Source organism: Entelurus aequoreus, linkage group LG05 (genome assembly GCF_033978785.1).
Source record: "Entelurus aequoreus isolate RoL-2023_Sb linkage group LG05, RoL_Eaeq_v1.1, whole genome shotgun sequence".
NCBI classification, from domain to species: Eukaryota; Metazoa; Chordata; class Actinopteri; order Syngnathiformes; family Syngnathidae; genus Entelurus; species Entelurus aequoreus.
The window spans coordinates 2,376,388-2,392,792 of NC_084735.1; the positions used below are offsets into that span (position 1 = coordinate 2,376,388).

Genomic DNA, 16,405 nt, shown 5'->3' on the forward strand with positions numbered 1-16,405 from the left:
ATGGGGGGGCGGGGAATAAAACATTGTTGACTGAACACCGCCGCAGGAAAAGACAGCAACGCTTTATGCTCCTTGTCGTGTTATCAGACAGGGTTTTGTGTGTAACACACGTACACACACACACACACACGTACACACACACACGTACACAGGTGCAAGGTGTCGTTAGGCTGGATGTGATATGTAAATATGCTGCAAATATAAAAACGTCGGCCTCGGGAGTTTGATTCTTTTTTTTTTTTTTTCCACTTCATGAATCTTTTACTACGTGAGCTCCGGATTGTTCTTTCGGATCCGCGGTTTTAAGCAGTTCCTTTTCCAGTCGAGATATCACCTCAGCGTCTTTTTAAGGGCTGTAGAAGTTGCCCTCTAGTGCAGTGGTCCCCAACCTTTTTGTATCTGCGGACCGGTCAACGCTTGAAAATTTGTCCCACGGACCGGTGGGGGCGGGGGGGTATTTAATTTTTTTTATTTTTTTTTTATTTTTTTATTTTTATTTTTATTTTTTAACATAAATAAATACAATCATGTGTGCTTACGGACTGTATTGATATATATTGATATTTAATGTATATATTGTGTTTTTTATAGTGATTTCATAAAAAAAAAAAAAAAAAAAAAGTTTTTTTTTTTTTACATAAATAAATACAATCATGTGTGCTTACGGACTGTATCCCTGCAGACTGTATTGATATATATTGATATGTAATGTATATATTGTGTTTTTTATAGTGATTTCATAAAAAAAAAATTTTTTTTTTTTTTTTTTTTTTTTTACATAAATAAATACAATCATGTGTGCTTACGGACTGTATCCCTGCAGACTGTATTGATCTATATTGATATGTAATGTATATATTGTGTTTTTTATGTTGATTTCATAAAAAAAAAAAAAAAAAAAATTTTTTTTTTTTTTTTTCTTGTGCGGCCCGGTACCAATCGGTTGGGGACCACTGCTCTAGTGGGTTCCTCAGACCACCACACACTGCCAGGAGAGCCCGGAACTCTGGGTATAACACTGTTTTATTTTCATACAATGGTGCAAAGTCTTTTGCTTTTCAGCAAAGTGTCTTTCAGCAGCACCTCCAACTCCAACTACTCGTCTCATCACGGCTGCTGCTAATGAAGGCGACAGGCGATTACATAACAAGGCCCATCTACGCACCTGTCGCTGTCTTCGAGGCCCGTCCTGACACACCCCGATTCGCGGCGGGCCACCCACCCCTTCCACAATGACGTATCGATACAAAAAATAAATCTTTTTTAAATCCCCTGAAGTGCAGGGAAACCGGCGAAACAGGCTTGTAGGGATGAAATAGCCTCTAAAGTTAAAGCTAAAGTACCAATGATTGTCACACACACACACTAGGTGTGGTGAAATTATTCTCTGCGTTTGACCCATCACCCTTGATCACCCCCTGAGAGGTGAGGGGAGCAGTGAGCAGCAGCAGTGGCCGCGCCCGGGAATAATTTTTGGTGATTTAACCCCCCCCAATTCCAACCCTTGATGCTGAGTGCCAAGCAGGGAGGTAACGGCTCCCATTTTTATAGTCTTTGGTATGACTTCACATCAAATATTACACTTTAAATTATATTTTTGGGGAAAATGTTGCATATTTTGAGTGTTTTTGTGACAAAAGAACATAAAAAAACAAGCGTTGAAAGTAAAAAATAAAAATTAAAAAATATAAACAATGTATGACTTACTTTTAACACTTTTATGAGTGGTGCCCTTTTTAAAACAAAGATGAAAATATGATACTTTATTGTCTTTCAATTATGAAAACATGAAAAGTGTTGTTTAATGTGACACAATAAAGCTGTTTATTCTAAAAAAAAAATAAAAAAAATAATGTTATTTTAACAATAATGATTATGTTTAATGATAAAATGTGAATGTAAGTTGCACACTCAACAAAAGATAAAAACATGAAACTATAAAAGTGCTGTTCAATGTGACATAATACAGCTATTTATTCTAAAAATATATATGTATATATTATCACTATTATTTAATAATAAAATTTAAATGTAAGTTGCACACTCAACAAAAGATGAAAACATGAAACATTAAAAGTGCTGTTCAATGTGACATGATAAAGCTACTAATTTAAAAAAAATAAAAAAATATCATTATCATTTAATAATAATAATAATAATAATATTTAATAATAGAATTTAAATGTAATTTGCACACTGGACAAAGATGAAAACATGAAACATTAAAAGTGCTGTTCAATGTAACATAATTAAGCTATTTATTCTAAAAAAAAAGAAGAAACATTTCATTATTATTTAATAATAATAATAATATTTAATAATATAATTTAAATGTAAGTTGCACACTCAACAAAAGATGACAACATGAAACATTAAAAGTGCTGTTCAATGAGACATAATAAAGCTATTTATTCTAAAAAATTTTTAAAAATATTATCATTATTATTTAATAATAATAATAATATTAAATAATATAATATAAATGTAAGTTGAACACTCGACAAAGATAAACAATAATGAAACATGAAAAAAGCTGTTTAATGTGACACAATAAATCTGTTTATTCTAAAAAAATTTTTTAAAATTATTTAACAATAATGATTATGTTTAATGATAAAATGTAAGTTGCACGCTCAACAAAAGATGAAAACATGAAACATTAAAAGTGCTGTTCAATGTGACATAATAAAGCTATTTATTCTAAAAAAAAAATATATATATATATATATATATATATATATATATATATATATATATATATATATAATCACTATTATTTAATAATAATAATAATAATATTTAATATAATTTAAATGTAAGTTGCACACTCAACAAAAGATGAAAACATGAAACATTAAAGGTGCCGTTCAATGTGACATAATAAAGCTATTTATTAATTTTTTTTTTAATATTATCATTATTATTTAATAATAATAATAATATTTAATAATAGAATTTAAATGTAAGTTGCACACTCAACAAAATATGACAACATGAAACATTAAAAGTGCTGTTCAATGAGACATAAAGCTATTTATTCTAAAAAAAAATTGAAAAATATTATCATTATTATTTAATAATAATATTTAATAATATAATTTAAATGTAAGTTGAACACTCGACAAAGATAAAAAATTATGAAACATGAAAAAAGCTGTTTAATGTGACACAATAAATCTGTTTATTCTAAAAAAAAAATATATTTTTAAAAATTATTTAACAATAATGATTATGTTTAATGATAAAATGTAAGTTGCACACTCAACAAAAGATGAAAACATGAAACATTAAAAGTGCTGTTCAATGTGACATAATAAAGCTATTTATTCTATATATATATATATATATATATATATATATATATATATATATATATATATATATATATATATATATATATATATTTATATTATCACTATTATTTAATAATAATAATAATAATAATATTTAATAATATAATTTAAATGTAAGTTGCACACAACAAAAGATGAAAACATGAAACATTAAAAGTGCTGTTCAATGTGACATAATAAAGCTATTTATTCTAAAAAAATAAATAAAAATATTATCATTATTATTTAATAATAATAATAATATTAAATAATATACTTTAAATGTAAGTTGAACACTCGACAAAGATAAAAAATTATGAAACATGAAAAAAGCTGTTTAATGTGACACAATAAATCTGTTTATTCTAAAAAAAATATATATTTTTAAAAATTATTTAACAATAATGATTATGTTTAATGATAAAATGTAAGTTGCACACTCAACAAAAGATGAAAACATGAAACATTAAAAGTGCTGTTCAATGTGACATAATAAAGCTATTTATTCTATATATATATATATATATATATATATATATTTATATTATCACTATTATTTAATAATAATAATAATAATAATTAATAATATAATTTAAATGTAAGTTGCACACTCAACAAAATATGAAAACATGAAAAATTAAAAGTGCTGTTTAATGTGACAGAATTAGGCTGTTTATTCTAAAACATTGAAAATGATTTATTAATAATAATCATATTTAATGATACAATGTAAGTTGCACACTCAACAACGATGAAAAGTGTTGTTTAATGTGACAAAATAAAGCTGTGTTTATTCTAAAAAAAAAATAAATAAAATAAATACTATTTAATGGTGGTATTTATGATCAAATGTAAATGTAAGTTGCACACTCAACAAAGATGAAAACATGAAACATTAAAAGTGCTGTTCAATGTGACAAAATAAAGCTGTGTTTATTCTACAAACCCCAAAAGCAGTGAAGTTGTCACGTTGTGTAAATGGTAAATAAAAACAGAATATAATTATTTGCAAATCCTTTTCAACTTATATTCAATTGAATAGACTGCAAAGACAAGATATTTCATGTTCACACTAAGAAACTAATTTTTGGACTACAGGCAGGCCAGTCTAGTACCCGCACTCTTTTACTATGAAGCCACGTTGATGTAACACGTGGCTTGGCATTGTCTTGCTGAAATAAGCAGGGGCGTCCATGGTAACATTGCTCGGATGGCAACATATGTTGCTCCAAAAACTTGTATGTACCTTTCAGCATTAATGGTGCCTTCACAGATGTGTAAGTTACCCATGTCTTGGACACTAATACACCCCCATACCATCACACATGCTGCCTTTTACACTTTGCGCCTAGAACAATCCGGATGGTTCTTTTCCTCTTTGGTCACGACGTACCACAGTTTCCAAAAAACAATTCGTCAGACCACGGAACACTTTTCCACTTTGCGTCAGTCCATCTTAGATGAGCTCGGGCCCAGCTCCGGGTGTTGTTGATAAATGGCTGTGGCTTTGCATAGTAGAGTTTTAACTTGCACTTACAGATGTGGCGACCAACTGTCGTTACTGACAGTGCTTGTCCGAAGTGTTCCTGAGCCCGTGTGGTGATATCCTTTACACAGTGATGTCGTTTTTTTGATGCAGTACCACCTGAGGGATCCAAGGTGTGTAATATCATGGCTTACGTGCAGTGATTCCTCCAGATTTTCTGAACCTTTTGATGATATGACGGAGCGTAGATGGTGAAATCCCTAAATTCCTTGCAATAGCTAGTTGATAAATGTTGTTCCTAAAACAATTTGCTCACACATTTGTTGACAAAAGTGGTTCCAAATAAGTCTTTGATGAGCACTCCTCAACTTTCTCAGTCTTTTTTGCCACTTGTGCCAGCTTTTTTGAAACATGCTGCAGGCATCAAGTTCAAAATGAGCTTATATTTGCCAAAATTCACAAAGTTTTCCAGTTTGAACGTTAAATATCTTGTCTTTGCAGTCTTTTGTAATTGAATATAGGTTGAGAAGGATTTGCAAATCATTGTATTCGGTTTTTATTTACCATTTACCATTTTTATTTACAGTCTTCCAGCACGCTCCGACGAAAGATTGTACGCCTCCTCTTTTAGTTGGACTTTCCCTGATTACAAGGCAACAGCTGTTTCCAAGGGACGGGGGTCGTAAACAACGTGACTACTTCACTGGTTTTGTAACACATTGAAAATACATATTATTTGAATTATAATACTAATGGTAATATTTCATGGTTAAATAGTTGGAATAAAGATGAAAGTGCTGTTTAATGTGACACAACAAAGCTGTGTGACAGTGGTGATGTCACCGCATTAGTTTGAAAAGCACTTTGATAAGACTCGAGTGAATATGACTGGGTGAATGCCTTTCCGCACGCTTTGTTGGACTGAACGTCCCTTTATGGTTGCATGCCACGCATCATGTGACATCATAGTCGCTCTCCTCCTTTCAGAGTGGGAGACTTGGCGGGGCGGCCATGACTTGGCGTGTGCGCACACGCCCGAGCGCTCCGCGGTTCGCCACTCTTTAGGGTGTGGTTGAAAAGAAATGTGGCCCGGGACTTGACGTACCACGAGGCTTTTCTGTGTGGACAACTGGTCACTGTCAGCTCACCGTCGCTTGCTTCTTTTGTGCTCAGGACAGGTCAGGTGACCCGGACCGGGGGGGGGGTAGACCGCAGCCGCCTGCAGGGGGGCGGGGCATGTGTCCGGCCGAAGACGGCGTGGTGGTGAGGCCTTGACCACAGGTAATTGTGCTGCAAGTATCGTCTGCTTTTTGTAGAGATAATCTGTTACAGGGTCAAACTCTGACATTCTAACTAGGGATGGGTACACCATTCTGTATTGGCACTGACCCAAAACCTACCGGGTACCGAGTCACCTAAAATCCAACACTGCCATGTTGCGGTATCTGTGTGTGATGTCCGGCATTCGGCGATCACATCACTCCAGCAGCACTGAGAGCGGACTCAGCCAAACTACCTCTAGGTCAGGGGTGTCATACAGTATATATACACACACATATATACATACACGGTACCCATTCCTAGTTCTAACAACCGATTTTTATTTTTTTTAAATTGTATTTATTTATTTTTCTCATATCCCCCCCACAAAAGTACAGAAAATTGGGTACCGGTATCGATTCTCGTGTGCCAGGAATCGGTACCGTATCGCTTCAAATGTGAACGGTACCCATCCCTAGTTCTAACAACCGATTTTTTTATTTTTAAAAATTTAGTTAAATTTTTTTCTCAACCCCGCCACCCCAAAAATTTACAAAAGTACCGAAATTTGGGTACCGGTATTGAATCGGTACTGTATTGCTTCAAATGTGAATGGTACCCATCCCTAGTTCTAACAACCAATTTAAAAAAAAAAATATATATATATATATATATTTTTTTTTCTCAACCCCCCGCACCCCCTCCAAAGATTTACAAAAGTACCAAAAATTGGGTACCGGTATCGATTCCCGTGTGCCAGGAATCGGTACCGTATCGCTTCAAATGTGAACGGTACCCATCCCTAGTTCTAACAACCGACTTAAAAAAAATATATATATATTTTTTAAAAACATTTCTCAACCCCCTACCCCAAAAATGTACAAAAGTACCGAAATTTGGGTAACGGTATTGAATCGGTACTGTATCGCTTCAAATGTGAACGGTACCCATCCCTAGTTCTAACAACCGATTAAAAAATATATATATGTATTTTTTTTTTCTCAACCCCCCACCCCAAATATTTACAAAAGTACCGAAAATTGGGTACCGGTATTGATTCCTATGTGCCAGGAATCTGTACCGTATCGCCTCAAATGTGAACGGTACCCATCCCTATTTCTAACAACCAATTTAAAAAAAAATATATATATATAATATATATATATATTTTTTCTCAATCCCCCACCCCAAAAATTTACAAAAGTACACAAAATTGGGTACCGGTATTGATTGCTGTGTGCCAGGAATCGGTACCGTATCGCTTCAAATGTGAACGGTACCCATCCCTAGTTTTAAACAACCGAATTAAAAAAAAAAAAAAAAAATTCTCAACCCCCTCCTCCCATCCCAAAAATGTACAAAAGTACAGAAAATTGGGTACCGGTATTGATTCCTGTGTGCCAGGAATCTGTACCGTATCGCTTCAAATGTGAACGGTACCCATCCCTAGTTCTAACAACCGATTTAAAAATGTATATGTATATTTTTTAATTTTTTTTCTCAACCACCCACCCCAAAAATGTACAAAAGTACAGAAAATTGGGTACCGGTATTGATTGCTGTGTGCCAGGAATCGGTACCGTATCGCTTCAAATGTGAACGGTACCCATCCCTAGTTCTAACAACCGATTTTTTTATTTTTAAATTTTATTTGTATTTTTTTCTCAACCCCCCCCCCCCGATTGTTTACATGTATCTCACCTTTTTTGTAAGTTGGCAGACCCTTCAGCGATCCTGTTCTGTCTCCCTGTAATGTTTGATCCTGTTCTGTCTCCCTGTATTGTTTGATCCTGTTCTGTCTCCCTGTATTGTTTGATCCTGTTCTGTCTCCCTGTAATGTTTGATCCTGTTCTGTCTCCCTGTATTGTTTGTCTGATCTTGAATGGGCTTGTGCGGAGCAATTTAATGTCCCCTCTGGGATTGATGAAGTATTTCTGATTCTGATGATTCTGATTCCCAACTGTTAATATTCAGAGTTTATATTCAAGTTGTATTTTCCAGAAAATTCCCCCACGACCGCCATTTTGTCCCGAGTCAGTCCTTGAAAAACATGTCCGTTGATCTGCAGTTGCATCATGGGAAACGTGGAGAGTCTGAATGGCGAGAGCGGCTCCACGGGGCACCTGTCCCGTAAACACACGTCCCGCTCCCTCCGCCTGTCCGGCAAGCAGCCCGTCACACGCCGCGCCCGCCAGTCCTCGTCCGCCAAACAGGAGCACCGCCACTCTGAGGCGTCCACGCGCTCCTCCAGCACTCCCAGCATCCCTCAGTCGCTGGCCGAGAGCGGCGCCGAGCCCTTCGACGCCGCCGACGGCCTGGCGGACTTCGCCGTCAGCCCCCACTGGACGCAGCGCGTCGCCATGACGATGAGGCCCGAGTCCTTCCAGCAGGACGACGACGAGGCCGTGGCCACGCCCACGCCGGAGACGTCCGAGGCGGACACCCTGGGCCGGGACTACGGCGAGGACTCGGCGGGGGAGAAGGACTGTTTCAAGAAGAAGCGCTCCAAGTCGGCCGACATGTGGCGGGAGGACAGCCTGGAGTTTTCTCTGTCGGACCTGAGCCAGGAACACATGACCAGCACCGAGGAGATGGTGGACGGTGGCGAGGAGGAGGAGGAGGAGGAGGAGGAGCAGTTCCCTCGGCCCCGACCCTCCGCAGGTACAAACATCAATCACCTTTTAGTCGTATTGTACCAGCACACCTGTGCGGGTCCAGGTGCGGCCGGGAGGGCCTCGACCTTGGACCACCTGTGCAGCCATCAGAGTCCAGGCCTCAAATTTACAAAAGTACCCAAAATTGGGTACCGGTATCGATTCCCGTGTGCCAGGAATCGGTACTGTATCGCTTCAAACGTGAACGGTACCCATCCCTAGTTCTAACAATCAATTTTTATATTTTTTAAATTTTATTTTTATTTTTTTCTCAACCCCCCCTCCCCCAAAAAAACGTACAAAAGTACCGAAAATTGGGTACCGGTATCGATTCCCGTGTGCCAGGAATCGGTACTGTATCGCTTCAAATGTGCGGTACCCAACCCTAGTTCTAACAACCGATTAAAAAAAAAAAAAAAAAAATTTTTTCTCAACCCCCCCACCCCCAAAAAAACTTACAAAAGTACCGAAAATTGGGTACCGGTATCGATTCCCGTGTGCCAGGAATTGGTACCGTATCGCTTTAAATGTGAACGGTACCCATCCCTAGTTCTAACAACCGATTTTTAAATTTGTAATTTTTTTTTTATTTTTTAAAATTATTTTCTCCCCCCCCCCCAAAAAAAAACAACTTACAAAAGTACCGAAAATAAGGTACCGGTATCGATTTTTGTGTGCCAGGAATCTGTACCGTATCGCTTTAAATGTGAACGGTACCCATCCCTAGTTCTAACAACCGATTTTTAAATTTGTAATTTTTTTTTAAATTTAATTTTTATTATTTTCTCCCCCCCAAAAAAACATAAAAAAGTACAGAAAATTGGGTACCAGTATCGATTCCCATGTGGTAGGAATCGGTACCGTATCGCTTCAAATGTGAACGGTACCCATCCCTAGTTCTAACAGACGATTTTTATTTTTTACATTTTATTTTTATTTTTTTCTCAACCCCGCCCCCCCCCAAAAAAACGTACAAAAGTACCAAAAATTGGGTACCGATATCGATTCCTGTGTGCCAGGAATTGGTACCGTATCGCTTCAAATGTGAACGGTACCCATCCCTAGTTCTAACAATCGATTTTTATATTTTTTTAATTTTATTTTTATTTTTTTCTCAACCCCCCCCTCCCAAAAAAAACGTATAAAAGTACCGAAAATTGGGTAGCGGTATCGATTCCAGTGTGCCAGGAATCGGTACCGTATCGCTTCAAATGTGAACGGTACCCAACCCTAGTTCTAACAACTGATTAAAAATTATTATTTTTTTTTTTTCTCAACCCCCCGCCCCCAAAAAAACTTACAAAAGTACCGAAAATTGGGTACCGGTAACGATTTTTGTGTGCCAGGAATTGGTACCGTATCGCTTTAAATGTGAACGGTACCCATCCCTAGTTCTCTCGATTTTTATATTTTTTTAATTTTATTTTTATTTTTTTCTCAACCCCCCCACCCCCCCCAAAAAAACTTACAAAAGTACAGAAAATTGGGTACCGGTATAGATTCCAGTGTGCCAGGAATCGGTACCGTATCGCTTCAAATGTGCGGTACCCAACCCTGGTTCTAACAACCGATTTAAAAAAAAAATAGAAATTAATTTTTTTTCTCAACATCCCCCCCAAAAAAATTACAAAAGTACCGAAAATTGAGTACCGGTATCGATTCCCGTGTGCCAGGAATCTGTACCGTATCGCTTCAAATGTGCGGTACCCATCCCTAGTTCTAACAACTGATTTTAAAATTTGTAATTTAAAAAAAAATAAATATTTTTATTATTTTCTCACCCCCCCGCCTCCCCCAAACAAACGTAAAAAAGTACAGAAAATTGGGTACCAGTATCGATTCCCGTGTGCCAGGAATCGGTACCGTATTGCATATTCCTAGTTATAACAACCAAATGTTTTTATTTATTTTTATTATTTTTTTATATATAATTTTCTCGCCCCCCCGCCCCACCCCAAAAAAACCTTACAAAAGTACCGAAAAGTGGGTACCGGTATTGATTTTTGTGTGCCAGGAATCGGTACCGTATCGCTTCAAATGTGAACAGTACCCATCTGTAGTTCTAACAACGGTTTTTTTTAAAATTAATTAATTAATTAATTTATTTTTTAATTATTTTCTCGCCCCCCCCCCCCAATTTTTTTTTTTACAAAAGTACCGAAAATTGGGTACCGGTATCGATTTTTGTGTGCCAGGAATCGGTACCGTATCGCTTCAAATGTGAATGGTACCCAACCCTAGTTCTAAAAACTGATTAAACTTTTTTTTTTTTTTTTTTTCTCAACCCCCCGCCCCAAAAAAGCTTACAAAAGTACCGAAAATTGGGTACCGGTATCGATTCCCGTGTGCCAGGAATTGGTACTGTATCGCTGTAAATGTGAACGGTACCCATCTCTAGTTCTAACAACCGATTTTTAAATTTGTAATTTATTTTTATTTTTTATTTTTATTATTTTCTCGCCCCCCCGCCCCACCCCAAAAAAACCTTACAAAAGTACCGAAAAGTGGGTACCGGTATTGATTTTTGTGTGCCAGGAATCGGTACCGTATCGCTTCAAATGTGCGGTACCCATCCCTAGTTCTAACAACTGATTTTAAAATTTGTAATTTAAAAAAAAAAAAATATTTTTATTATTTTCTCACCCCCCCGCCCCCCCCAAACAAACGTAAAAAAGTACAGAAAATTGGGTACCAGTATCGATTCCCGTGTGCCAGGAATCGGTACCGTATTGCATATTCCTAGTTATAACAACCAAATGTTTTTATTTATTTTTATTATTTTTTTATATATAATTTTCTCGCCCCCCCGCCCCACCCCAAAAAAACCTTACAAAAGTACCGAAAAGTGGGTACCGGTATTGATTTTTGTGTGCCAGGAATCGGTACCGTATCGCTTCAAATGTGAACAGTACCCATCTGTAGTTCTAACAACGTTTTTTTTTTAAATTAATTAATTAATTTATTTTTTAATTATTTTCTCGCCCCCCCCCCCAAATTTTTTTTTACAAAAGTACCGAAAATTGGGTACCGGTATCGATTTTTGTGTGCCAGGAATCGGTACCGTATCGCTTCAAATGTGAATGGTACCCAACCCTAGTTCTAACAACTGATTAAACTTTTTTTTTTTTTTTTTTTCTCAACCCCCCGCCCCAAAAAAACTTACAAAAGTACCGAAAATTGGGTACCGGTATCGATTCCCGTGTGCCAGGAATTGGTACTGTATCGCTGTAAATGTGAACGGTACCCATCTCTAGTTCTAACAACCAATTTTTAAATTTGTAATTTATTTTTATTTTTTATTTTTATTATTTTCTCGCCCCCCCGCCCCACCCCAAAAAAACCTTACAAAAGTACCGAAAAGTGGGTACCGGTATTGATTTTTGTGTGCCAGGAATCGGTACCGTATCGCTTCAAATGTGAACAGTACCCATCTGTAGTTCTAACAACCGTTTTTTTTTAAAATTAATTAATTAATTTATTTTTTTATTATTTTCTCGCCCCCCGCCCCAAATTTTTTTTTACAAAAGTACCGAAAATTGGGTACCGGTATCGATTTTTGTGTGCCAGGAATCGGTACCGTATCGCTTCAAATGTGAATGGTACCCAACCCTAGTTCTAACAACTGATTAAACTTTTTTTTTTTTTTTTTTTCTCAACCCCCCGCCCCCAAAAAACTTACAAAAGTACCGAAAATTGGGTACCGGTATCGATTCCCGTGTGCCAGGAATTGGTACTGTATCGCTGTAAATGTGAACGGTACCCATCCCTAGTTCTAACAACCGATTTTTAAATTTGTAATTTATTTTTATTTTTTATTTTTATTATTTTCTCGCCCCCCCGCCCCACCCCAAAAAAACCTTACAAAAGTACCGAAAAGTGGGTACCGGTATTGATTTTTGTGTGCCAGGAATCGGTACCGTATCGCTTCAAATGTGCGGTACCCATCCCTAGTTCTAACAACTGATTTTAAAATTTGTAATTTAAAAAAAAATAAATATTTTTATTATTTTCTCACCCCCCCGCCCCCCCCAAACAAACGTAAAAAAGTACAGAAAATTGGGTACCAGTATCGATTCCCGTGTGCCAGGAATCGGTACCGTATTGCATATTCCTAGTTATAACAACCAAATGTTTTTATTTATTTTTATTATTTTTTTATATATAATTTTCTCGCCCCCCCGCCCCACCCCAAAAAAACCTTACAAAAGTACCGAAAAGTGGGTACCGGTATTGATTTTTGTGTGCCAGGAATCGGTACCGTATCGCTTCAAATGTGAACAGTACCCATCTGTAGTTCTAACAACGGTTTTTTTTAAAATTAATTAATTAATTTATTTTTTAATTATTTTCTCGCCCCCCCCCCCCAAATTTTTTTTTACAAAAGTACCGAAAATTGGGTACCGGTATCGATTTTTGTGTGCCAGGAATCGGTACCGTATCGCTTCAAATGTGAATGGTACCCAACCCTAGTTCTAACAACTGATTAAACTTTTTTTTTTTTTTTTTTTCTCAACCCCCCGCCCCAAAAAAACTTACAAAAGTACCGAAAATTGGGTACCGGTATCGATTCCCGTGTGCCAGGAATTGGTACTGTATCGCTGTAAATGTGAACGGTACCCATCTCTAGTTCTAACAACCGATTTTTAAATTTGTAATTTATTTTTATTTTTTATTTTTATTATTTTCTCGCCCCCCCGCCCCACCCCAAAAAAACCTTACAAAAGTACCGAAAAGTGGGTACCGGTATTGATTTTTGTGTGCCAGGAATCGGTACCGTATCGCTTCAAATGTGCGGTACCCATCCCTAGTTCTAACAACTGATTTTAAAATTTGTAATTTAAAAAAAAATAAATATTTTTATTATTTTCTCACCCCCCCGCCCCCCCCAAACAAACGTAAAAAAGTACAGAAAATTGGGTACCAGTATCGATTCCCGTGTGCCAGGAATCGGTACCGTATTGCATATTCCTAGTTATAACAACCAAATGTTTTTATTTATTTTTATTATTTTTTTATATATAATTTTCTCGCCCCCCCGCCCCACCCCAAAAAAACCTTACAAAAGTACCGAAAAGTGGGTACCGGTATTGATTTTTGTGTGCCAGGAATCGGTACCGTATCGCTTCAAATGTGAACAGTACCCATCTGTAGTTCTAACAACCGTTTTTTTTTTAAATTAATTAATTAATTTATTTTTTTATTATTTTCTCGCCCCCCGCCCCAAATTTTTTTTTACAAAAGTACCGAAAATTGGGTACCGGTATCGATTTTTGTGTGCCAGGAATCGGTACCGTATCGCTTCAAATGTGAATGGTACCCAACCCTAGTTCTAACAACTGATTAAACTTTTTTTTTTTTTTTTTTTCTCAACCCCCCGCCCCCAAAAAACTTACAAAAGTACCGAAAATTGGGTACCGGTATCGATTCCCGTGTGCCAGGAATTGGTACTGTATCGCTGTAAATGTGAACGGTACCCATCCCTAGTTCTAACAACCGATTTTTAAATTTGTAATTTATTTTTATTTTTTATTTTTATTATTTTCTCACCCCCCCCCCCCCCCCCCCCCCAAAAAACTTAAAAAAGTACCGAAAATTGGGTACCGGTATCGATTTTTGTGTGCCAGGAATCTGTACCGTATCGCTTTAAATGTGAACGGTACCCATCCCTAGTTCTAACAACCGATTTTTAAATTTAAATTTTTTTTTTTAATTTTAGTTTTATTATTTTCTCCCATCAAAAAAAACGTAAAAAAGTACAGAAAATTGGGTACCAGTATCGATTCCCATGTGCTAGGAATCGGTACCATATCGCTTCAAATGTGAACGGTACCCATCCCTAGTTCTAACAGACGATTTTTATTTTTTTTTACATTTTATTTTTATTTTTTTCTCAAACCCCCCCCAAAAAAAACCGTACAAAAGTACCAAAAATTGGGTACCGATATCGATTCCCGTGTGCCAGGAATTGGTTCCGTATCGCTTCAAATGTGAACGGTACCCATCCCTAGTTCTAACAATCGATTTTTATATTTTTTAAATTTTATTTTTATTTTTTTCTCAATCCCCCCCCCAAAAAAAACTTACAAAAGTACCGAAAATTGGGTAGCGGTATCGATTCCAGTGTGCCAGGAATCGGTACCGTATCGCTTCAAATGTGAACGGTACCCAACCCTAGTTCTAACAACTGATTAAAAAAATTTCGGTACCGCTTAAATGTGAACGGTACCCATCCCTAGTTCTAACAACCGATTTTTAAAGTTGTAATTATTTTTTAAATTTTATTTTTATTATTTTCTAACCCCCCCCCCCAAAAAAAACTTACAAAAGTACCGAAAATTGGGTTCCGGTATCGATTTTTGTGTGCCAGGAATCGGTACCGTATCGCTTCAAATGTGAACGGTACCCATCCGTAGTTCTAACAACCGTTTTTTAAAATTAATTAATTAATGTATTTATTTTTTAATTATTTTCTCGCCCCCCCCCCCCCCCCCCCCAATTTTTTTTTTTACAAAAGTACCGAAAATTGGGTACCAGTATTGATTTTTGTGAACGGTACCCATTCCTAGTTCTAACAACCGATTTTATTTATTTTTTTATTTTTATTATTTTTTTATTTATTATTTTCTCACCCCCCCCCCCACAAAAAAAACTTACAAAAGTACAGAAAATTGGGTACCGGTATCGATTCCCGTGTGCTAGGAATTGGTACCGTATCGCTTTAAATGTGAACGGTACCCATCCCTAGTTCTAACAACCAATTTAACCCCCCATCTGAAAAATGTACAAAAGTATCACACGTGTGCGTGTCCAGGTGCGGCGGAGAGGGCCTCGTCCTTGGACCACCTGTGCAGCCATCAGAGTCCAGGCCTCAGGGGCCAAAAGGGCCACCACACCAAGGGCCGCAGGGACGACGCCAGCGCCGAGGTGGTGCTGATGTCCCCGGGTGAGGAGGACGTCGGTGCCGCCTACGGAGCTTTCACCCTCCCCTGCCGACGCTCACACTGCCTCTCCGAGGGCCGGCAGGGGGCCAGAGGCGCCTGCACACCCGCACCGTGTCCCGTCTTCCAGGGACGCCGCGCACAAACCACTCAGGTGAGGAATGTCACACACGGCCAGGGTGGAACACACCACAGGAAGTGGCGCTGTAATAAAATCACACTCTACTTGTAGGCTGTGACTCTTTGGGCGCCTCACCATTTAGGCTGTGACTCTTTGGGCGCCTCACCATTTAGGCTGCGACTCTTTGGGCACCTCACCATTTAGGCTGTGACTCTTTGGGCGCCTCACCATTTAGGCTGTGACTCTTAGGGCGCCTCACCATTTAGGCTGTGACTCTTTGGGCGCCTCACCATTTAGGCTGTGACTCTTAGGGCGCCTCACCATTTAGGCTGTGACTCTTTGGGCGCCTCACCATTTAGGCTGCGACTCTTTGGGCGCCTCACCATTTAGGCCGTGACTCTTTGGGCGCCTCACCATTTAGGCTGTGACTCTTTGGGCGCCTCACCATTTAGGCTGTGACTCTTAGGGCGCCTCACCATTTAGGCTGTGACTCTTTGGGCGCCTCACCATTTAGGCTGTGACTCTTTGGGCGCCTCACCATTTAGGCTGCGACTCTTTGGGCGCCTCACCATTTAGGCTGCGACTCTTTGGGCGCCTCACCATTTAGGCTGTGA

The 16,405-nt window shown here is 37.7% G+C and overlaps 1 protein-coding gene across 1 annotated transcript in view; it reads left to right on the plus strand.

Annotated features, from left to right (window-relative positions):
• The window catches only part of LOC133650020 (rho guanine nucleotide exchange factor TIAM1-like), a 192,464-nt gene that overhangs the window by 120,726 nt on the left and 55,333 nt on the right, over positions 1-16,405 (plus strand). The window contains exons 4-6 of the mRNA XM_062046767.1: positions 5,992-6,099; positions 8,147-8,739; positions 15,544-15,824. Coding sequence (XP_061902751.1) covers positions 8,154-8,739; positions 15,544-15,824 — 867 coding nt within the window. The 5' untranslated portion in view covers positions 5,992-6,099; positions 8,147-8,153. The remainder of the gene's footprint in view (positions 1-5,991; positions 6,100-8,146; positions 8,740-15,543; positions 15,825-16,405) is intronic.